Source organism: Mus caroli, unplaced genomic scaffold (genome assembly GCF_978045245.1).
Source record: "Mus caroli unplaced genomic scaffold, Mus_caroli_1 scaffold_20, whole genome shotgun sequence".
Taxonomy (NCBI): domain Eukaryota; kingdom Metazoa; phylum Chordata; class Mammalia; order Rodentia; family Muridae; genus Mus; species Mus caroli.
This window is the reverse complement of record NW_028227275.1, coordinates 7583413-7607720: the sequence shown is the minus strand read 5'-3', so window position 1 is coordinate 7607720 and position 24308 is coordinate 7583413. Positions and strand designations below refer to the sequence as shown.

At 45.3% G+C, this 24308-nt stretch overlaps 1 protein-coding gene across 1 annotated transcript in view; it reads left to right on the top strand.

Moving 5' to 3' along the window:
• Positions 1 to 2010: 2010 nt before the first annotated feature.
• Rbm20 (RNA binding motif protein 20) overlaps positions 2011 to 24308 on the top strand; it is a 197198-nt gene continuing 174900 nt past the window's right edge. The window contains exon 1 of the mRNA XM_021152190.3: positions 2011 to 2731. Coding sequence (XP_021007849.1) covers positions 2547 to 2731 — 185 coding nt within the window. The 5' untranslated portion in view covers positions 2011 to 2546. The remainder of the gene's footprint in view (positions 2732 to 24308) is intronic.

Genomic DNA, 24308 nt, shown 5'->3' with positions numbered 1-24308 from the left:
GGAAAAGTAACTGCATCCCCAACTGGTTAACGCATGTAATGTTTGACTTGGAAAATAGACATGGTTGCTCACTGCAGTCCCAGGCAACATTCTGGGGGATCCGGCTCAAGTACCTTAAGGTTTCTGCCAGAGCACTATCCTCCACATCACTAATGACAAATATTAAGTTATAGCCATGCAAATAGGATCTCTGGGGGAAAATGCATGTGTACCACAGCTTTTCTTTTATTATTTATTTTAAAATTCAAAAACCCAGTGAATTCTCAGTCTCCCTTTGCTCTCTGTATTGTCCCAGGAGGAACACTCAAAATTCACCCCCACACCTCAGTCTTTTTCCACCCATTCCCATGGAGAGAACTCCATAGAATTTCATGTTACCAAGTCTTTAATAAGAGCACTAGTGTGCCTTCTACCCACTCAGTTTCCTCGGAGTTTTAAAAATACCTTGTTCAAGTTGGCTACTATTGAACGGTAGAATCCCACTTGTAAAAATCAGCCCTCTTGCCTGCAAGAAACATTCCCACCTCGAACTTGGAGCCAGGGCCTCATTATTCCTAATTCCGTCACATTTGCTAACCAACCCTCAGAGAGGATACCTTTCCATTGGTGCTTTGCAGTCCAGACAGTAAACAGATCTGCCTCATGACTACAGAGCTCTCTCCAGAGGCTTTGGACGATTCTCTGGCACGTGTTTCAAGGGAAGCATCTGGAAAGACTTCATTCATTGTCTTTTTTGGGGAGAGTCTCAATGTTAGTTTTAGGTGTTTTCCTCCAGGGTTAAGGGAGTGTGTATGTGTGCCTGGGTAAGATGGAGTATGTGGAAGCCACACTCGAGAAGTTAGTGACAGAAATTAATCACAGAAAACTGCCGGTGTCACGGCTCTGCTTCTGAGAGGGGCCAGCAAGTAAGCCACGTTTACTTGAGAGATTTTTGCTTTTGTTTGTTTGTTTATTTTTTTCTTCGAGACAGTCTTTCTCTGTCGTTCTCTGTGTCTCCCCGGGTGTCCTGGTGCTCTGTAGATTAGGCTGGTCTCCAACTCACAGAGATCCCCCTGCCTTTGCCTCTCTAGTGAAGAGCTGGGACTAAAGGCATGTGCCACCGCTGCCACACGTTCTGTTTTGTTTGTTTGTTTGTCAAACTTGTGTGAATTGTGAATGATGTGTGTGATGTTTAAGAATACAAATAATCTTAACTAGTTGGCAATGAGAGAGAGAGAGAGAGAGAGAGAGAGAGAGAGAGAGAGAGAGAGAGAGAGAGAGAGAGAGAGAGAGGCTCTCTAAGGTAGGGTGTCAGAGTAGGCAGTTTCAAGGGAAAATTGACACAAGTGTCAGGAGGGACAAAAAGTATCTTTCAGAGAGTTCAAGCAGTTGTCAGGTTTTGAGACATCTTTAGAATTTTCTGGTGTGTGAAGCATGCAGGCAGGACTTCAGGCCGTGGGATCAGCTCGCTGCCCTCTGGCTTGTAACGCACGAGAGAGGAATTTGGCCGCGGGCGTCCGTGTCTGGAACACCACGGAACAGCACAATCCGAGGGCGCACGAGGCGGCCACGCCCCTGGCCGGAGCTCAGGTGCAGGAGGGTGTGCGGGAGCAGGTGTCCCCTGTCTCCAGCTGCTCCGCCCTCAGAGCCTCACAAATGCGTCGCACAGCTGCCACCCCGGTGCACACGGGTGTCCGGCGCAGGTGGGCTCCGGGCAATTAGCAGAGTCGGTGAACTCGCCTCCTCATCTTTTAAATTTCCAAAGACGCTGCCAATAAATATGAAAGAAACTTGTGCCTGGTTTTCTTTTGCTCCCGTGGGGTCTTTCGGGGGAAATTCAAAGAAATGGATCCACTGCTATCCTGTCCGTCGCCTTTGGGACCCCCGAAGCGACAGCTGGAACTACCAGCGTGGTGAGCTCCGGGGCCTGATCATCTGAGCCCCGAGATCGCTGTCCCACCCACCTAGGGAAGGATGTGGCGGTGTCGGGTCCTTCCAGAGGCGCTGGCTGGGCTCCAGCCGCAGGAGGATGCCAAGCCCCGGGCGCACTTCGCGCTGGCGATGTCCTCCGGACTCTGCGGGAGCCCGGCAGCCAGTGAGCTCCGGAAGAAGCTACAGGGCGGCGGAGGGCGGCTGCCCGGCGGGCCGGCGTGTCGCCCTCTCACGAGGGTGTCGCGCTGAGGAGCGCCTGGCTGGTCACCCCGAAGGGCTCGCGGTGGCGGGTGGCGGCTGCTACTCACTGCGCCTCGGGTGGGCAGGCACAGTTGTCCCGGTCACCCCGCGCGCAGCAGCTCCTGGGCGTCTCGCGGCTTCCGTGGGCCCGGGGACGCCCCCTGTTCCTGTCCCTGTCCCCCGCCCCCTCCGCAGCCTCTCCAGCTTGAGCGCCGGGAGGTGGAGGAGGCGGCGCCGCGGGGACTGTCTCCTCCCCACCCTTCTCGTCTCCTCCCCACGCCACCGAGAAGGACAAGGGGACTGGGCACAGGGACCCCGGCCAGTGAGCGCTTGTGTTCCGGGACCGCCCCTCCCGCGCGCTCTTTCGCTGCGAGCCCGGGCCGGTGTCGCGGCGCATGGTGCTGGCCGCAGCCATGAGCCAGGACGCGGATCCCAGCGGTCCGGAGCAACCCGACAGAGATGCCTGCGTTGTGCCCGGTGTTCAGGGGCCCTCCGTGCCCCAGGGCCAGCAAGGGATGCAGCCCTTGCCGCCACCGCCACCGCCGCAGCCTCAAGCCAGCCTGCCCCAGATCATCCAAAAGTAAGAGGGAGAAGGGAGTGGGGCTGGGGTGAGCCTGGGACACACCCCAGGGGCCCTCTTTTGTGGCTTTATTTCCATCCTTTGCTAAACTTCGCCCGCCCCGCTTGTGTTTGAAGTGGTGTTGGCGCTCTGAGGAGGGTCGGTGTCATTCTGGCTTGTTGGTGATATTGGGTAGAACGCAGTCAAGTTATTAGTGTGTGGTGGTGGTGGTGGTGGGGCATAATTTTTGCCTTTTCTTATGTGTTCTCTTTTCTCTTCTGAATGGTACTGGATCTGTCTTAACTTCATAAGCTCGAAGTTGGGGAAAATGACCCAGAGACTAGTTTTTTTTCATCCTTCTGGTCCTTAGAGACCACTGGAATGTATTATGGTGAGGATGACGGGTCAAGCGTGAGGGTGAGCGCTTAGTGAAGGGTGTGTGATAAATCGCCACTGAGAACAAAACTACCTTTAGTGGAGTCAACTAGAGACTTGGGGCAAAGGGAGTTGAGGGCCTGTAAACAACGCGCAGTTTACAACATGGCCCTTGCAAGGAGTTCTCAGCCGCAGAAAAGATTTCCCCTAGATACCGTTGTGAACCTCACCGTTCTTCTTTTCGTTGGTTTGGTAAGCTGGGGTGGTCAGGGGTCCCAGGAAGCCCCTTATCCGGTCTGGGAAGTGTAGAGGTAAACCGCTGGCGTTTTACCCCCTCCGCTCCTTAAAAAGCGTTGTTTGACAGTTTGAGGCCTAGAATGTCGGATTGTTCGAAGGCTCTTTATTTTGCTTCAGGCTTGGTCAGCCTGTGACAAAATCCTGAAAAATAGTTTGAGTGTTTCCACAAGTCTAATTGGAACCTGTAAACTCAGGAAAACTCACATGGGGAGCTGGGGTTTTTTGTTGGCTGTTCTGATCTTGGGGATTCTGTAAACTCACTAAGATGCACTAAGAAAAAAACAAACATGGAAAAGGAAATGGAAGCAAATAGTAGTCAAGTCTGAATGGCTTTAAAAAGTGAGTTATCTAATAGAAAAGAGTGAAAACTCAAATTTGCCATCAATAACGGGGAGGGGGGGGTGTCGCATTTCAGGACAAAATGGTTTCCTATCTGTTGGCTGGTTGACTCCTAAAGTCCTATTTTACGTATAAAGCTTTTAGCCTTAAACTTTGATATTTTACATAACTTTTAGCTACTTGCGATTTGCAACTTTTTAAAAGTGAAAACGTTTCCTAAGGTGGTCCTTTTTCCTCTCTTTGTAAAGCGCTCCAGCAAACCCTAAAGAGAACTGACACTTATGTAACTCATGAAGTTTCACTTCAATCCGCAACGTAAACAGAGCTCAACTGATAAAAACTGCTTAAATCTAAAGTCTTTTTACTAAAGCATCCAAATTGATCAGTTGTGAATTTGAAACTATTATCTTTCTCTGTGAACCAGTGATGTGTGTACTGAAATCAGCCTGCATGTTAAATTTATCAAAACCGCTTTGTTTTTTTAGTAATTAGCCTGCGTTTCCCCTCAGTTGTAAGTAGAAGAAAACTAGGAACTTCTTATTCCCAGAAAAGAAATCTTCACAAATGGCTATTTAAAGGACTGCCAGGTAGGAAAAAAAATTCAATTTGCGAAAATGGATAATTTAAGATGCATTTGAGTTTCTTCATATAATTAATAACGTGAGCTATACATTTATTATCTTATTTGGAAAATTCCATCTCTGGAATATGTTATTTTAAAAAGACATGAGGGACCCTTTCAAAGATGGCTCCTTCTGCGTATAGGCCAGGATGGAGTCCTGCAGAAGTGTCCATGGCCTGGTGATAGGCCTGTGTTCAAGGACAATGTGTAAGGCGGGTGGATGTGCCCATGGGATTTGATGTTCGTGCTCTTGTATTTCAGAGCTTTTCTTTATAAGGAAGATTTGGGGTTTGTGTCTCCCTCTGTGCCACAGAAATGCCGCTGGAACCAGGCTCAACACGGCGAAGTGCTTTGCAGGCCCATCTGTAATGCGCTGAAACCTGAGCGGGCTATTTTGAAACTACGTTTGCATAATTTAATCTGAGCGACCATTTTTATGTTGTTAGGAGGTAGTGTTTTCATCAGCCATCTTCGAGAAGAGGTAGCGGGTTGCCTGCCTTTGGCCGCAAATGAATCGTCTCGCCCTGGATTTGGAGGCATTTGTGATCTAAAGCTGTGGGGAAAAAATTTTTTTTTAAATTGAAACCTATATTAAATCTTCTAAGTGAGTCTTCAGTTTTTGCAGTTAGTTCAGTGAGGTCAGTAAGTCATCCCTAAGTTTTACTCTTTCAAAATGATGGAGACATCAGCCTTTTGGTGGTGTGGCATTGAGGGATTATGGGACTCTTTTCACCTTTTAAGGTCTGTGTTGGCTGATTAGCAATGGGTTTTCATTTCGATCGAGGTCAATGACTTTGGTAAAGTCATTGGTGAAGATGGAAACAGACTTTGTCCTCACGCTTTATACTAGACCTTAGAGCTGTGCTTAACTGATCAAACGCTTGCAGTGCCATGATGAATCGCGGGACTTACTCCGGTGTTTGTTTTACTGCAGCCTGTCTCACCACTTGGGCGGTTGTGTCTCCAGTTCATCTGTAGGGTCCTTCTGTTCATATCAGGTGTATGCTCTTGGTTTTCTCTGTGTTCTTAACACGAGTTGAGAGCCAGCCAAGCTCCTGTGGCTCTCTTATGTCTGAAGAAACATCGGCCAGTTTACAATCACATAACTAGGGTCTTGGGAAAGTTTTATTTTAAATGTGTGTTCTGCAAACTGGCCAAAGTGAAGTTGTCCTTGTATCATATAAGGCTCTTTCTAAACCCTTTGGAAAACATGAAATATAAAAATGCCTTAAAAATAATGAGTTAATAAATCAAAATAATTTGAAGATTAAAAAAAGACATGGACTTATTTTTCATATTAGCAGAAGAAAACATTGGTGTTGGTCGGCAAATGGTTTATCAGGACCTATACTCTCAACTATTGATGCTAGTTTCCAAAATTATTTTGTTTTAACTGTGTACTTCAACCTTGAATACAATCTTTGATTTATAAGACATTATAAACATTGATGTACCACAGGCATTTAAATTCTAGATTATAAATTTCAAAACTATCAGAATAAAGATACAGTTGCAATTGTATAAGGTGGATGTCAATGGACAGATGGGATTGCAAGAGCTACCACTAAGTACAAGGAAAAGAACCAAACACACACACACACCTTTATGAAGCAAATCACAAAGATGATTTCTCTAAATCATTTGACTTGCTGTAGGATTGCTTTTATTAATGTGAGGCATCAGGTTGCATATTTAAGTATGGATGAATTTCTTTCTTCTTCCCAGATCGCTTTCACAAGCAAATAAAAACCGATTGGTTTAGTGATTGATAGCTAGCATCCCAGCATGGGACTGCGGCTTAAAGACTCAAGTCCAGCCTTGAGTTCTACTTAAATGTTTGCTTAGTGTTAGTCAGTTTGTTCTCTGTGCTCGAAGGCTAAGTACTTAAGAGTAGAAAATGTTACAAGTAGCCTCTCCAATAGCAGATAATCTAACAGACTGCCTCCATTCAGAGCGCTCTCCATGTAATGGTTAGGGGTTATGTGATATCCATCAACTTGATGGGCATGCTAATGAGTCTATCGACAATTAGGGGGAGAATTAAGTATTCACCAAAAAGAGACATTACTTCACAGACACGTTTCGTACTTTTCTGGAAAGCAGATGGAGTCTCTAACATCTGTGTCAGTTCCTAATATCAATTTGAGCCCATTTTCCAGGGGAATAGGAATACATTTGTAGAAGGAATTTTGGAAATTTTAAACACCATCTTAGACTACACGCAAGACAAGTATTTGGCAGGGAAAACATCTGCGAGGATTAAGTCAGCCCGAGCAGGGGAGAGAGAGACGGGTCCTTGTTAAAGCTCTGAAGTATCTGCTTCTCCAGAAAGCCCCTGAAAGCCATTTTTTTTTTTAAATGAAATTTTACTCGAAAGCTCCTCTTTCCCCTGTAAGTGTTTCTGGATAATAAGGATAGCGGTGCAGTTTTGAGTTTTTCTCAAATTGCCTGAAAGATCAGTATTATGAAATGTAGAACATTGTTCCCTTTAGTCACAGTAAATGACTGCCCACATGGCACACACTGACGGCTCAAATGCCTGTGCTGGCGGAAAGGAGAAAACTTGCTTTGGCCTTTTCTTCTATCCACTTCTTCATTTGCTATCACCTTGGAAGTTTGTGGCTAACGATTTCTTGATTTCTTCACAGGGGCATCTGTCACCTGGATGTGATCTCTGGCGGGCTGAGATCTTTTTGCCTGCCCTCATAGTCTGGGGTTGGGGATTCTTAACCCACATGGCAAATGACTCCCATTACCCACCCCCCACCCCACCCCCGCTCTGATATGTTTTTCTTGCGGCTGTAAGGTTCTTGCTGGCAGTTAAAGTGATTTCCTTTTTTTTCCCCTGCCCGCGTGGCCAATCCTCAGGCAAACAATGTAATCGAAATGTCCAACTTCGATAAACAAAAATGCAAAAAAAAAAAAAGTGCTGGGAACCCACGGGATGTCACCAAGAGATAGAAATTAAACTGGGCTGCAGAAACATGGAGGCTAAAGACACGAGGAAGCTGAACCAGTGGTGTGGAAACGCAGAAGAGCAGTTTCCCACCCTGCGGTGATCTAGTTGGGCGTGGCCTAATTGATTTTATTTTGTACATTTTAGCATAGTGGATCCACATTTCCGGTGTAAGGGTCTGCTGGAAGTGTTTGGAGTGTCGAGAAGTTTTGCCAAAAGTAAAAAGATCTATAACGTAGGATTAGAGAAAATACGACAATTATCAGTCAGCCGGAAACAGCAAAGCAGCCCTTTCTTCCCTAGTTTAGAAGAGGGGTGATCGTGGCACTCTGTCTGCTGCCATGCTTCATGTGGCCTGTTCCCACCTGTCATGGGCAGGGACTTCCTGATTTTAATCACGAAGCACATATTTTTGAATCTGCAATGTACACCGGATTTCCAGCCCTCCTGGTGGGCTCGGAGAAGGCTCAGTGGGTGGCCATTGTTTGCCTCTCACCCAACTGGGAAGCTTGACAAGGCTAGCCTGCGGACTGCTATCACCTCCTGTCATTCGAGGAGGTGGTGGAAGACAAGGTTCCCCCACCCCTCCATGTTTTCTTCTTCCTGTGTTTTAGGTATGTTACAGATATTTAATACGCAAAGCCTTCCTTAAGTTCTACGGCTACTGCTGGGTTTTACAAGAAAGGTCCCCCGATGGTTTACAAGGCAATGTTTTCATCTTGCTGACAGCAGACCTGGAGGGGTGGGGCACATACTGATACTAAATGTACTTTATGGGTAGGAAGGGGGGCGTGAAGCAACTTGGGTGAAGATGTTGTGTTAATAACTCGCAGCTCAGTTTGCAGAATAAATCTTACCATGTGTTCAAAAACAGAAGCAGGGGGTCGTGCATGTGTCTGGGGGGGGCGGGGGGTCATTACCCGATCATCCAGCTTTCACGCCACTTTTCTCTCCTTTAATGTGGGTGTTTGCCTCCAGGATGGACCAGGGCCCTTTGCCTCTGTCTTTTCTTCGCACCTGCTTTCTCTCCATCACACGTCACCTCTCGGTTACCGCTTTGTCCTATGGCCGACTGAGAAGACTCTACTCCAGGCTACTTAGACAGCTCAAATACTTCTCAATGTTGTAACTTCTCTGCAGAATCTTCCCTAACTATGTTTCTGAATTTTATTAACTCAACCTTTAAAAACGAACAAGGTATTCCGAAGCTTAGGCAAACCCCAGATTCACTGTATAGTCAGTCCATGGTGGCCTCAAACTCACTATATAGCTAAGGTTGACCTTGAACGGATGGCTCTCTTGCCTTTCCGTCCTGAGTGCTGAGATTCTCAGTATGTACCACCATACCCCAGCTCATTAGACCCTCCTTTAAACTTGACCTCCAGAGTTAGGAATAGATTATGATTATATGCACACATGCAGGCATGCACTATGTGTGTGTGTGTGTGCGTGCGCACATGCATATATACACTTGTGTAATTTTTCTTTAAATCTGTTTTTTGGGGGGAAGGGGTGTTTATTTTTAGTTAACTACTAAGCAGATCAACTTAGGATCAACCTGACACCATCCAGTGTAAAATGAGCATCTTCACTCAAATTAATAATCGGGTTTCCGACAGAGCATCAGAGAGAGGGGTGGGGGAAATACCAACCTGGGTGTAGGTGACTTGGACAAGCCAATTAACCTTCCTAATCTGGTCTCCCTGGGGATTGGAAATGATGGATAGTTCTATCCCGGTACCAGATTCATCGAGAACTGGTGATCATTCCTGCAGGGCGCCTCCCTGCTCTCCCAGCTCACACCTGACAGGGAGTCTGCTCAGTTCGCTTTACTTTCAGCTGTGGGCACAGGTACATGTCTGTGAGACAAAGCTGGGGCGGGGGGGTGGGGTGGGGGGGAGAGCTTTCCTTAGCATTTGCAAAAATACTTAACACCAGTACTGTAATTTAAGATTGGAAGTATGTCAATGTTCGTGGAGATTTCAACGTTAAAATGCAGAGGTTATAAATATATCACTTTAGATTGTTAATGATGTAAAGGCATTACTTTTTGGGGGGAGGGAATCCCATTCTCGATTTAAGAGCCTGGTCCTGCGGTTTTCTTTGAACTGGAGGTGTTTCACTCAGGCAGGTGGGAATATGTTTGGTGATGGTTTGGCTGGCAGAAATGTAAACATGAGAGTAGGAAAGAGTGGGGCAGAACCCTAGTGCTCAGTGAGGGGTGAGCTGTCGCCCAGCTGCAGAGATAGAGGCAGCGCTCAATCTTTTGGAAATGATTTTCTGTCTTGTAGAAATTAAGGCTATTCCAAAATGAGTCCTCAGGTTCTCATGTGGCCACACCACATGAGCAGCGAAATGGGTCCAGAGCCTTGGAAAGTACATGGGTGCATTAGCCACAGCCGTGTCATCCGTCTACTAACTGACAGAGGACAGAGCTGTGTAGAAACTTTGATGCTTGAAAAGATATGAGAGAGACAGACAGACAGAGATAGAGACAGAGACAGACAGAGAATGTGAGTGTGCAAGTATGTGTATGTGTGTGTGTGTGGTATGCTTGGGAGCCTACAGATATGGAGCCCTGAGGTCAATGTTAAGCATTTTCTTCATTCTCTCTCTACCTTAATTTTTGAGCCAAAATCCCTCGCTGAACCAGGAGCCGATGGTGTCAGCTAGACTAGCTCTCTGACTCTCCTTCTTCTAAGTGCTGTGGTTACAGATGTGTGCCTCTGCCTCTGTTTTATACAGGAACTGGCAATCTGAACTCAGGTCCTCCTGTTGCAGCAGCAGCAAGCACTTTGCCTGCTCTGCCATCTCCCCAGCATGCCTTAGCCTTCCTTGAACAGGGCATTAACACCTGGGCATGGTGGCACACACCGTTAATTCCAGAACTTGGGAGGCAGAGGCAGGTGGATCTCTTCAGGTTTGAAACCAGTTTGGTTTACATAGTACGTGCTAGGACAGCCAGGGCTAGTAGAGAGACCCTGCCTCAAAAACCGAACAAACACAAAACACAAACAAATCAAAACAAAAAACAAAAAGGGGGGTGAGTTATATGTAAGTTATGTGCATAGGTAGACGGAGCAAAAATGTTTATCATAGTATTGCTGAGAAGAGAAAAAAATTAAAAACTGCCTAAGTAATTTTCATTTGGAAACATAAATTATGTTTTGCATAAATGTCATATATATATATATTGTATAAACAACATTAGGTTGATATTATCTTTTATTTATTAATATAAAGTGAGCTCCATATATTATTAACTAGAGGAGCATGGGGCTACACGCCTCTAATCCCAGCACTCAGGAGGCAGAGGCAGGAGGATCTTTGAGTTTAAGGCCAGTCTGGTGTAAGTGAGTTCCAGGACAGCCAGAAACCCTGTCTCAAAAACATGCATGTGAGTGCTGACAAGCCCATGGAAAATCTAAAGTGCCTAGCAAAGACGTCAGCAGTGGCTCTGGCTCTGGGACACAATTGCAGTTCATGTATTCTGTTGCAATTAGATAATACATTGTAACACTGTCCCCTTAAAGAAAGCACCCGGGGAGTTAAGTGGATCAAGAGGGCTGAACAGTGAGACACTGGTCACACCCTGCTAAAATCCTAACTCTGTTTTCAACTGGGATATGTTTTTGTTAGTGTGGAGATGGAAAGAGAAATAAAAGCCATTTGTGATTTTATTTTTATTTGATGACTCTGTATAGCAAGAGGTGGGGTCTCTGCAGGTTGCCTCCTGTTTGTCTTCCTGCCAAGCAGAACCAGATCTTGCATTTTCTCCTCCACTCGCATCAAGTTACTTTTTTTCAGGTTCTTAATAGTGAAACCTCGATACCCTAATCCCTTTCAAACCAAGGAGCACCCTTCAGGATAGGCTGTAAGGATGGACCCTTTAATAAATCAAATACTTAAAACTGGCATTTAAAGGAGTCTCACATACCTCACTTCTTCCTCTCATGGAGATGAGAACGCTTGTTACAGTTTCAGCCTCCCCATCTCTCCTTCTGCTGCAAATTCATCTGAACAGAGACGTAAATTTGAGTGTGTTAGAGTGTGTTTTGCTTTAGGAGTGAACAATGTTTATATTGTTTGCATTCTCTTGTGTGTTTACCTTATCTCTTCCATACCTCCCAAACCATTGAAATCACTTGCATACTCATATTAGCAAATCTAAGGAAATTAGTCTCATAAAAATATTAAAAAAAATACTACAGTGTATGTGTCTGGGTGGTTTGTGTTTGGTATGTGTCTGGTCTGTATGTGTATGTGTGTGTGTGTGTAGTATGTGTGTGGTGTGTGTGTGTGAGTGTGTAGCTATCTTAGGACCCCTCTCACTTCCATTAGGTTCACAAATGCATTTGCTTATGTTATCTGGCAAGCACACCCAAGTTTTCCTATTCTTGACCAAAGATTTTTCAGCTCATGGAATAGACCATGACCTGGATATCATTCTGGTTTCATGGACAGAGTCAAGGTTGGCCTTTGGCAAAGGTGTACTACAGGTGACTTGTATCCTGCTACGTTTGATGCTGTGATTATCATGGTGTCCACCAGGGACTTTTCCTCTTGATGGACAAGTTCCTGTAAGATGATACTATGATCAATATCCTGTTTCCAACACATGTCAATGTTTTTTTTTTTTTTTTTAAGATTTACTCCTCTCTCTTCAGTGTGTGTGTGTGTGTGTGTGTGTATGTGTGTGTGTGTTTGTGTGTGTAGTATGTGTGTGTGTAGTATGTGGTGTGTGTGTGTGTGTGTGTGTGTGTGTAAATGTGCAGGTTTCTTTGGAAGCCAGGAGCCAGTGTTGAATGCCCTGTAGCTGGAGTTATGCGTGGTTATAAGCATCCATGATATGTGTGGCAGGAACCAAGCTTGGGTCCTCTGCGAGGGCAGCATGTGTCTAGCACCTGGACTTATGTTCTCATTTGACTAAACTTAAAGGAATTCTGTTGGTGAAATATGTGGAATTAGAAAGATAAATAAGTATCCATTTAGAATAGATGAGTTTAGAGCCAGTCTACATCAGCTAGCTTTGAAGACACGATTTCAGGATCGCAGACATAAGTGTTGTCTTGAGCCTCTGCATGTTCTAGGTCCCACTTCATAGGACTCACTTTCCACAGGAAGCTCCTATTTTACTTTATCTTATTTTACTGACATTGACTGACTGATTGTGTGTCTGACCATGCATGGGGAGACCGGAGGCTAGCTTGCAGGAGTGGATGTTCCTCTACCACCATATGGGTTGTCAGGCTTGCCTGCCACCTTGGGTATCTTTGGCGCCTTTGCCTGCTGAGCTGTCACACCAGCCAGTCAGGGCAAATACTCATCCAAGGTGACTATAAAGCCTGTTTGGTGCCATGGGGGTGACTAATGTCATTTCCATTCGCTCCCGAACTGTTTTAGGCATCTTCGGGCAGGTCTTGCTCTGTGTGGAAACCTTACTGCTTTCTCTCCTTCCTTTTTCCCCCTTTCTTACTCTCTTCTCTCCTCTCTTCTTTGAATATGGCTCTCACTTTGTAGCCCAGGCTTACTCACAATTCATCATGCAGCCCAGGGCCATGGCAATCCTCCTGCCTCATGCTTATCTCTCTTCCGTAAATAACTATATGAAGGTGACTTTAAAATTGGCTGATGACTTGCCCTGCCCCTGGCTGAGTCAGGAGCTGGCTGTGGCTGCCACTCTGTGCTTTTCAGATTTAAGTTACAGTCTATTTTTGCCTGTTCTGCTTTGGAATGTGTATTTTCATACACAAAATACGAATGGGTGAGGACTTGGTCGTGGCGGGTAATGAAGAGTAAGGAACAGGCCTACTCTGTATCTACCTCGTTCCAGACTCGGCTTTACCACCACAGACCCTGAGCCTCAGTGTTCCCCTCTGTAAAAGGGGACCAGCAACAATTAACCAAGCAGACAAACCTTCACAGGGCCCTTCTGCAAACCAGCTACTTCTCAAAGTACTTGATATGTGCTAAGTCCCACAATAATACTGGGAAATAAGTGCTGATATTCTACCCATTTGACAGGTAAGGAAACTGAGTCAGAGTTTTATAAGGGAGTACTCAGAGGAAAGCTAAGAAAGTAATATTTAGGCAATAGCTGGTGGGGTGTGGCTTAGAATGGAGAACCTTATGCAACTTCAAGTGACCATGTGATCTCTAGAAAAATACATCTATCTTCAAAATATTTTAAAGAAAACCTATTGCTTATAAAAATTATTAGAAAAACATGGTTGGAATTATTTATGAGTAGGTCAAATTTTATCTGATACTGTCATTAAGATTACATTTTTTTCCATTTCTTTTTTCTTCTTTTAGCTACAAGTGTGCCTTTGGTTTAAAGTGAAATCTATATCTCGGTCTAAATGCCATGAGCAAATCCAGCATTGGCATGGGATGCGCTGTCTTGCTCTGCTTGTTATGCATGTCAGGCAAGGCCTGAATTTGATGCTGTGGAGAGTATATAAACACTCATAATCCTCTCAGCATGTGCTAAAATAATAGCAGATAGGAGAGTTTGATTTGCAAAGCGAGTGTCCTGCCAAGTTCTACCAGGACCACTTTTGAACCAATTCAGAAAGCCAGGTTTCAGCAATGATCAAAGTGTCTCGCCTCCTATTAATAGCTAAAGGAATTCCTGACTTGAAACCTGGCACATGGCTTCGGGTGCCTCCCTGCCAGACGAGCCTCTCCACCAGCCTCAGACACTGTCACAGGTGTTCTTCTGCCTTAAGAGACCATAGGAAGTGAAGGGAGATTGCATGGAAAGAAAGTCAGGGAAGGACTGCCGCACGCTTTGACTTGCAAGAAGGTTTAAGGAGAGGCCACGGAAGTAGCCACCTCCTCTGTGTATCTCAGGCAGTATTTTAAAGATTCCATGATTTGGAGGTGCAAGGACAATTTGTAAAACTGTATATTAAACCGTATGTAAGACATTTATCAGCACCTGCCAGTCCTGATTCTTATAATTATCCTTCCTTCTTTCATTGATCCCCCAACCCTTGAAACCATGAGTATAATTTTTTATTGTAGATTAGTTTGTGTTTTCCTAGAATTTTATGTATGCCGGGGCCTAGCAAACACAGAAGTGGATGCTCACAGTCAGCTATTGGATGGATGACAGGTCCCCCAATGGAGGAGCTAGAGAAAGTATCCAAGGAGCCAAAGGGATCTGCAACCCTATAGGTGGAACAACATTATGAACTAACCAGTATCCCGGAGCTCTTGACTCTAGCTGCATATGTATCAAAAGATGGCCTAGTCGGCCATCACTGGAAAGAGAGGCCCATTGGACATGCAAACTTTATATGCCTCAGTACAAGGGAACGCCAGGGCCAAGAAGTGGGAGTGGGTGGGTAGGGGAGTGGGGAGGGGGGTATGGGGGACTTTTGGGGATAGCATTGGAAATGTAATTGAGGAAAATACCTAATAGAAAATATTAAAAAAAAGAGAATTTTTTGTATGTAGAATCAGAGTGTGTTCTTTGATGATAGACGCTCTTTCATTCATCATAACGATTTCCATTGGAATAATTCCTTTGTGCCTTCTTTCTGTTTCTATCACAAATCACCAGAAGATACATGCTTTATGATGAAGCTTTCTTTAGATCTAGACACTGCACACCCATGATCTGGAGGCTGTGGTGAGGGCCTTCTTGGCTGCCTTGCTTCCTGGTAGAAGTGGGAAAGAGATCGGCTGCATGTAGGAGCGCTCCACGGTAGGACGAAGCCTCACTTCACAGCAACTTGTTCTTGAGGGAACCACCTGGGTTCCAGAAGAACTAACTTCTTTGTGGGGAGTGCCATGAATGAACAAAGCACTTCCCACTAAGTCCCTTCTCTTAAAGGACCCACCACAACACTGCCACACCATCATTGATGACCAAGCCTTTAGCACACGAAGCCATGGAAGGCAAACTACACCCAAATCATAGCAGCAGCATTGACCCTTTAACTGTTTTAAAGTTGCAGCAAGAACATCCATGGTGTTGCCCAAGCATCACCACCATCCTGGGCCAGAACATTTGTATCACTTCTGAGGGACACTTGGCATCCATCAGAGCCCAGACACATCTGACACAGCCTGAAGGCCTCCTATGGCCAAGAACAGCTATGGATGTGACCCAGTGTGAAACCATAAACTAATGTAAAATGTTTATAAGATCACTTTGGATTTGGTTTTTAGTAACTCGGCGATGCAGTTCTTGATGAATGTCACATCAAAAGGTCAGAAGGTTGAACCTGCAAATTAAGGAGTCGTTTCTCATCCTCTGGCCCTTGTACGTGAACATCACTGTCCTGTTTTTTCCTTCTGTGGATTTTTCTATTTGTATGTTTAATGTAAATTGAGCTGGTTTTGTCTGATTTCCTGTGTCACCCAAAAGTTTCGAGAGTCATCTCTATTATTTATGCACCAGTGTTTCATGCATTGAGTATTAATATTCCATTGAGTGGATAGATAACATGTGTTTGCACATTCATTCTTCGATGGGCATTCGTGTTGTTGTTTCCTTTGGCTGTTGTAATAATGTTGCTACGCACATTCGTGTACAAAGTTTTTTTCTTTTTACTGAGTATGTGTGTGGTGCGTATGTTTGTGTGGTGTGTATGTGTGAGTTTGTATGTATGTGTGTGTATGTATGTATGTGTGTGGTATGTGGTATGTGTGTGGTGTGTGTGTGTGTCTGTGTGTGCTATGTGTGTATGTATGTATGTGTGTGGTGTGTGTGTATGTGTGTGTATGTATGTGTGTGGTATGTGTGTATGTGTGTGTATGTATGTGGTGTGTGTATGTATGTATGTATGTGTGTGGTATGTGTGCATGTGTGTGTATGAGTGTGGTGTGTGTGTATGTGTGTGTATGTATGTGTGTATGTGTGTGGTGTGTGTGTATGTATGTGTATGTATGTGTATATGTTTGTGTATGTATGTGGGTGGTATGTGTGTATGTGTGTATGTGTGTGTATGTATGTGTGTGGTATGTGTGTATGTGTGTGTATGTGTGTGGTGTGTGTGTATGTGTGTGGTATGTGGTGTGTGTGTATGTGTGTGTATGTATGTGGTATGTGGTGTGTGTGTATGCATGTGTATGCATATGTGTGCAGGTATAGATAAAGGCTAGAGGTTGTTCATCAGTTCCCACCTTAGCTTTTGAGACAGGGCATCCTGCTGAACCTGGAACTCATGGATTCAGCTAGGCTGGCTGACCAGAAAGCCCCAGGAATCCTCCACAGTGTTGGGATTACAGATACATTGCTATCTCCAGACTTTTGTGTGGGTGCTAAAATCTACACAAGTCCTCATAGTTGGATGGTTGGTGGTTTGAATGAGAATAGATCACAGTTAGTGGGGCTGTCTGGGAAGGGCTAGGAGGTATGGCCTTGTTTGGAGTAAGTGTGCCACTGAGGAGTGGGCTTTGAGATTTCAGAAGAAGCATAATCCACGCCCAGTGCTTCTCGTTCTGCCTGCTGCCTACAGATCAGGATGTAAAGCCTCCAGCTACTGCTCCAGTGCCATGCCTGCCTGCTTCCCAGCATGGCAATGATAGACTAATGTTCTGAAACTGTAAATCAGGCCCACATTTAATACTTTCTTTTACAAGCACTGCCATGGTCATGGTGGCTTTTCACAGCAGTAGAGCCCTGACGGACGCATATGGAAAGCACTCCCCCTGCAGAGCTGCTTCCCAACACTCAGTGAAGTTAAGGGTCAGTTCTTCTGACTGTGCATCATGGGTTAATTAATTAATTAACTAATGCTAACTCTGTTTAATTTATCGAGGAACCTCTCAATTGCTTCACTTAAAATGCTGTACTATTTTAAATCCCTTCCACCATCATTCACATTCATTATATTTCTTTATGATCATTTCTATGGCTGTTCCAGTGTGTATGGGGTAGCATTTCTCTGTGGTTTTTATATGTATTTCACTGATGACCAATGCTGTTGAGCTTCTTGTCATGTGGTCATTGGCCATTTACACCTTCATTAGAGAAGTTTTTATCCAAGTCTATCATTCGTTTTAAAGTAGAATTGCTTATATTTTTGCTATAGAGGTGTAGGTGCACTTTCTAAATTCTGGATACCATACTCTTATCCAATATGTGATTTTATAAGGATTTTCCCCCCTTATGCTTTGGGTTTTCTTCTAGTGTAATGATTTTGCTTTTTGTTTGTTTGGTTTTGTTTTTGTTTTTTGAGACAGGGTTTCCCTGTGTAGCCCTGGCTGTCCTGGAACTCACTCCATAGACCAGGCTGGCCTCGAACTCAGAAATCCACCTGCCTCTGCCTCCTAAGTGCTGGGATTAAAGGCGTGTGCCACCACTGCCCGGCTTAGTGTAATGATTTTGAAGTTCACCTATGTGGTCAGTATGAAAGCTTTGAGCCTGTTGGTTCAATGATGAAAAGCACAGTTGCTCCACCAGAGGACCTGAGTTTTATTTCCAGCATCCCTGTCAGGCAGCCTGCAACTGCCTGTGACTCCATCTGCAGGGGATCTGATGCCATCTTCTGGCTTCTGTAAGAACCACACTCCTGTGCACATATGGGGACAGACAGACAGACAGACAGACACACACACACACACACACACACACACACACAAATGTAAAAGGCCAGGTCTTTTAAATGTTGAGTGGTATGCTGTTTGATTGACAGTACAGTCATCTGCCCATAGACTCCATAGGCTCTTTCCAGTTTGCAGTTGTTCAAATAAAGCTGGTTAAGGACATTCCTTTGCTTGGCTGCACCTGGACATGACTTAGACTCCGCTGTGAGCAGATATCAAGTCCAGTGATAATTTATCCCATTAGAAGCACAGAAGGAGAATAACTTTTTAGATAAAGCTCCTTTGCACTCTTTTTTCTGGCATCTTTGAGTAGAGCACAGTAACACGGCCCCTTGGAGTCGTCAAAGCACATGTGCTTTTCCATCTCAGGTTTTAGGATCTTCCTCCAATCTCTCTCTCTCTCTCTCTCTCTCTCTCTCTCTCTCTCTCTCTCTCTCTCTCTCTCTCTCTCTGTGTGTGTGTGTGTGTGTGTGTGAAAGTATTATCATGGAAGATGCAGGGCAAGGTGACTGATACTACGTAGCCACAGAAATTCAAGCTGGAAGGGATCATGGAAGTCATTTAACTATTGTCATGGAAAAGAAAGTCAGGGACCAGTCAGATGTTTCAGTGGGAGAGGGTACTTGCTGCCACGCTGAGGACCTGATCTTCAGAACCCACATGGCGGAATGAGAGAGATGACTCCTGAAAGTCACGCCGCATCTCTTCCTCTCCCCTCAGTATAAATAAATAAGTAAGTAAATGGTCTGAGAAAGGAGACTGGATTGTCCAAAAGCCATCGATCACCGAAGACGTTACATAGATCAGGGACAAGGCCTGTGCTGTGAGGGTAATTTGAAGTCCTCCAGTCCCACCGGCTCTGCTGGGACTGAGCCAGGGCTGTCCACTTGTGGTGTGGTGGCATTCATAGGGAGCTCTGCTTCCTCCTAGGTTATCCCTCTTAGTCCCCTGACAGCCCTGTGAAGTAGGTAGGGATTAAGTAAGGAGTAGCAGCTCGGGGTCCTCTCTGTGCCTGGAATGTCCAGGCTCAGAGCCAGGCCTCCAGACTGTTCCTACTTGAGTGTGGTTCCTCCCTTTCCTTTCCTTTTGAACCCACTGCCCTTTCTGTGCCCACTGCTATCCTTAGTTCAGGTCTTCCAGCTTCTTTTGTTGACCAGGTCTGAGTGCCAAGACACCTGCAAATGTGTGTGTGTGAACACACACACACACACACACTCACACACATACACACACACTCACACCTACACATACATACATACATACATACACACACTCACACATATATTCACATATAACACATATACACACACACCACACATACACACACTTACACTCACATATTCATACACATACAACACACATACACACACACTCACACCCACACATACGCACATATACATACTTACACTTACATATACATACACATACAACACACATACACACATACCACACATACATACATGCATACACACTCACACATTCATATACATACAACACATATACACACACACACACACACTCACACACACACTCATACACACATCATACACACACACACTCTGAAGTTGCCCTCATTTTTATCAGTGGCTTGCTTAAATAACTGCTGTTGCTTCTGATGGACTAGAGATCGAGACTCTGGTTGCTTAACAGGCCTTTCTATACCAGCTCTTTCTTAGCTCATCAGCCCTGGGTTGGCAATCCCATCTGAGTTTCCCTCTTGTTTCCCTCTGCCTACCTACACCATTTTCCACCCCTCACCTAGAACATTCTAGTTTATTTTTGAAGATTCTGCTTAGACCTCACCTCTTCCAGGAAGGATCCCCTGACCTGAGGTTGTAACAGGTTAGGCAGCCATGGCGAATTGAATGAGAATGGCTTCCATAGGCACGTACATCTGAATGTTTGGTCCTCAGTGGATGGAACTGTTTGGGAAGGATTAGGAGGTGTGGCCTTGTTGGAGGAGGTGGGCTTTGAGGTTTCAAAATAGCAGTGGCATGACTCCACGCATGCTTTCTCTGCTTCTTGCTTGTGGTTTGGGAGCAGGACTCTCAGCTGCTGCCCCAGCACCTTACTGCCTGCTGCTCTGCTTCTTGCCATGGTGGTAGTCACAGTCTCACTCTGAAACTGTAAGTCCCAGCAAACCCCTTCTAGCTTTGGTCATCATATTGATGACCTACGTCAACAATAGAAAAGTAACTGAGAGAGTAACCTTTGGGGGCACCTAATGACACTTTTGTAGCATTTACTCCATGTTTATCTCTCATTTGTCTCCCAGTGGTCCCTGCACAGCTCTTGCAAGCCAGGCCCATGTGTTCCATTTGAGTGTTCTCAGGACTGCCTGGGGTCCCTAGAGAGAGAGATCTTTGCTCAATGAGCAACTAGAATGAACCCTGAATTTTGATATATTCACACCTTGGGGATGAGGCCAGTTACTTAAGACCGTGCCGTTAGTGAGAGCCTACAGTGACATTTGCCTCTCTCTACGTGTACTTCATTGGGCTGCATGGTTGAAGGATTGACAGACTAGACAAGCGCTTACATTTGGAGAGGTTGAATACCACAGGGATTCCAAATGTCGGAAACAGGAGCATCTCCGGTTCCAACCACAAGCATCTCTGAGCCACAGGCGGACACTTAGCGTCTCAGGTTCCATATGGTTAAAGGAGGCCTCGCGTGTGTAGACTCACTGTGCATGTATGGGCTATGAGTGTTGTTCCAACACACGAGTGTGTACTACGAGAATAAAGCATTGGACTGTAAGGCTGAAGTCATTCCGTACACTCGTGCTGGGTAGTCTCACATCAACTTGACACAAGCTAGAATCATCTGAGAAGAGGAAGCCTCAGTTGAGATTATGACTCCATCAAGTTGGCCTGTGGGCAGGTCTGTGGTGCACTTTCTTGATTAATGATCGACATGGGAGGATTCCATCCACTGTGGGTGATGTCACCCCAGGCAGGTGGTCCTGAGAAAGCGGGTTGTGTGAGCCTGAGGAGCAAGCTTATAAGCATGGCTTCCGCTTCAGTCCTTGCTTGAGTCCCTGCCTCAACTCCCGCCAGTGATGGACTATAATGTGGAAGTATAAGCCAAATAACCATTTCTTCCTCTGAGATGCTTTTGGTCAGTGTTTGGTCACACCAGAAAGAAAACTAGGAGAAAACTCAAAGCACTTTTAATTTTCCCGAGTTCCTTCTCAAGGCGTTGGAAATGACTCTTCCTGGTTAACAGCAGGGAGTCGTACGGTGGACATTACTTGTTTAGTAGTCACAGGGCTGTTCTACTGACCCCTGGTTTCTGAGTGTGAAGGCATTTAGCTGCCGGGAATCGGTGTCTTGCTGGCAATGACCACAGCACTGTTCTCATTGTTGAGGCCAGTGTGGGGATTATTGCCTCTGAGGGTGGAGAATGCAGGGCCCAGCACTGAATTGAACAGGAAGTCCTATCCAGAGTGAAGGATTTGGGTAGTGAGAGGATCTGCCGGTGAGTACTAAGAGTCCTCAAAGATCTGAGGAATGTTACCCTGAGGAGGTGGGCCTGGGAGTGTGAAGAGAAGGCTTAAAAGATTCCCCTACTGTGTAGTGAGGGCAAAATACGGTTTTATTTGAATCAGATAAGATTCCTGATGTAGTAGAAGATGGTGTTTCATGGAGACTGGCAAGCAAGAGACCAGCAGCTAGGACAGAAAGAATGAAGCAGGAAGCTGACTTAAGTTTTGTCTCAATTCATGCCCAGCCAGGGGACTGGTTACATGTATACAGTTCCAGGCTACAATTCTGTCAGATTCGGTCCACAGAGGAGAAAGGTGGTCAATACCACTAGAAACTCCTTAGACCACACCACAGCACCAGAGCTTCAAGGACAAGGTTTCTAATTGACAACAAACGGGGTTTTGAGCCCTAAGCAAATCAGTTGCTAGTTTCTAGGCAGTTCTTAAACACTGGAGCTCAGCTGTAACATTGTGCCAGCCCTCTACTTGGACTTGTTCTGAAGGTTTTTGTAGCATAGTATCAGCTGACATGTGGCGACGGAACCTGAAAAATGGGCCGTTGCTTGTGATTTCTCACCAAGACCCACTCAGACAGCAATCCTATTTAAGTTGCATCCCAAGGCAGGGCACACCTTAATCCCAGCACTTGGGAGGCAGAGGCAGGAGAATCTCTGGCAGTTCGAGGCCAGCTTGGTTTCCTGGTCTACATAGCAAGTTCCAGGCCAACCAGGGATACATAGTGAGACCCTGTCTCAAACACAAATGAGCAAACAAACAAACAAATAAGATCCCACCTTAAAAATGTTATTTATCGGCTGGAGAGATGGCTCAGTGGTTAAGAGTACTGACTGCTCTTCTGAAAGTCCTGAGTTCAAATCCTAGCAACCACATGGTGGCTCACAACCATCTGTAACAACATCTGATGCCCTCTTTGGAGTGTCTGAAGACAGCTACAGTGTACTTACATATAATAAATAAATAAATCTTTAAAAAATGTTATTTATTTTGCTTGCATTATATCCCATGTTAGTCTCCTCCACATACGTTCTACAGCATTGGAAGTTTATTGAGGGATTTACCTCCCATCTCTACCCAGCACTTAATAATAGGTTTCTGGGTCAGTGAGATGGCTCAGTGGGTAAGGGAGGGGAGAGAGAGAGAAAGGGAGAGAGAGAGAGGGAGAGAGAGAGAGAGAGAGAGAGGGAGGGAGAGAGAGAGAGAGAGAGAGAGAGAGAGAGAGAGAGAGAGAGAGAGAGAGAGAGAGAACAAGCAAAACCCAACTGTCACTAGACTCATTTATTCACATGAATAAAGACTCATGAAGGAGCTCAGGAATCTTTATGGAATGACTAAGTAACTGCAATAACACAGTAGCTCCAGTGGTTAATAAATGTGAGTCCTCCCGCGACAGAGCCCATATGGTCTAGGGTCTTTGCTTTGCAATGCAGGAAGTTGAACATATACAATGTAGGAGACTTAGAGCCCATGCTCCTATGTGGTTCTGGGAAACAGCTTGTTAGGGCAGCCTGACTGTTCTGATCCAAGCCTGATCCTGTGGCTGCCGTTCTAACTGGACTCCATCGGCTGAGGCCTGAGCTGCACTTTTTGTGAGATCTTTATAGCAGATAGAATCCAGCAGGCCTGGTCTCAAGCTCTTAACCTGGAGGCCCAAAAAGACTAGAACAATTGCGTGGCCAGCAAAAGGGCACTAATAAATTAACTCAGCCATTTCCTCCCAATATTCTGCCAGCCATCTTTGAGTATGGATATGGAAAAATTTCAAGATTATTATTAGTAAGAGGGAGAAGGCATTGTATTGAAAGTGTAGAGAGTTGGTGTGAGAAAGTGGGGTGGGGTGGGGGGAAACATGTATATTCATGATCGCTCCTGCTACCAGAAATTCAGCTTTGAGAGGTGGTTAAAGTAGGACTGAGCAGGAGTCTGTGTGCTGCCTAATCTGGGAGTGGGAGGAGACAGCTTTGGAAGGGACGCTGGGAAGACCGTCTTCAGTGGTGTGGTGTGCATAGGAGCCAGCACTTGGCTGTGGTGCCATTACATTCCAGATCAGATCTGTGTCTTATTAGAAAGGATGTAGGGGGATTAGGGAAGGGGGCAGTCACCCCTCCCAGCCTGGTGATCTTCCAGGTTCCAGCTCAGGGAACTGTCTGAATATTTGATGCTGAGAGAAAGTTGTTCATAAAGTGCCGCCTTGGGAAACAGGGTAGGGAGGTGGATCTAGAACACAACTTTTTCTCAAAAGAAAATCCCAAACGGTGAGAGCTGAATCAGACGGCTTTAATCAGAATCTCTTTCAGTGATTTTTAATTAATCTTCTACAGTTTTATAAAAGTAAACCTATAAGAGGAGGGGTTGGTGAGACTGCTCTACAGTAGGTAAAGATGCTTGCCACCAAAGCTATCCGATGTCCTTGTGTCATTTCCTGGGACCCACATGGTAGAAGGAGAGAACTGATTTCCACATTGTCCTCAGGTCACCACACGTGTGCCAAGATATGAATGTGGATGTGCACGCATATGCATACAGGTGCACACATACAAAATACAGGAATGTCTAAATGCAATAAGGAGTTAAAGACAGCATGTGAAGCGATACAACCTCTGGGTGGGGAAGGGTCGCAACATCTAGCAATATTACCTGTATATTAACTTTTCCACAATCCTATTTATAAGCCCTATCCTAAGACACAAGCAAAAATAAGAAACTAGTTGTGCACCAGGCTCTCCACATCACTGTTCTGACAGTGGGAGGGGTCTGGATGGGAAAGAGAAGACATGCAAGTGGGAGGGGCGTCAGATGGACAAGTATGATCAAAGCAACACACACATAAACACACACACACACACACAGAGGGAGAAAATTGTGAAGGGATTTCTAAAACGACAGAACAGTTCAAAATGTCCACCAATGAGTGTGTTAGCTACTGTTCTTTTGCTGTGAT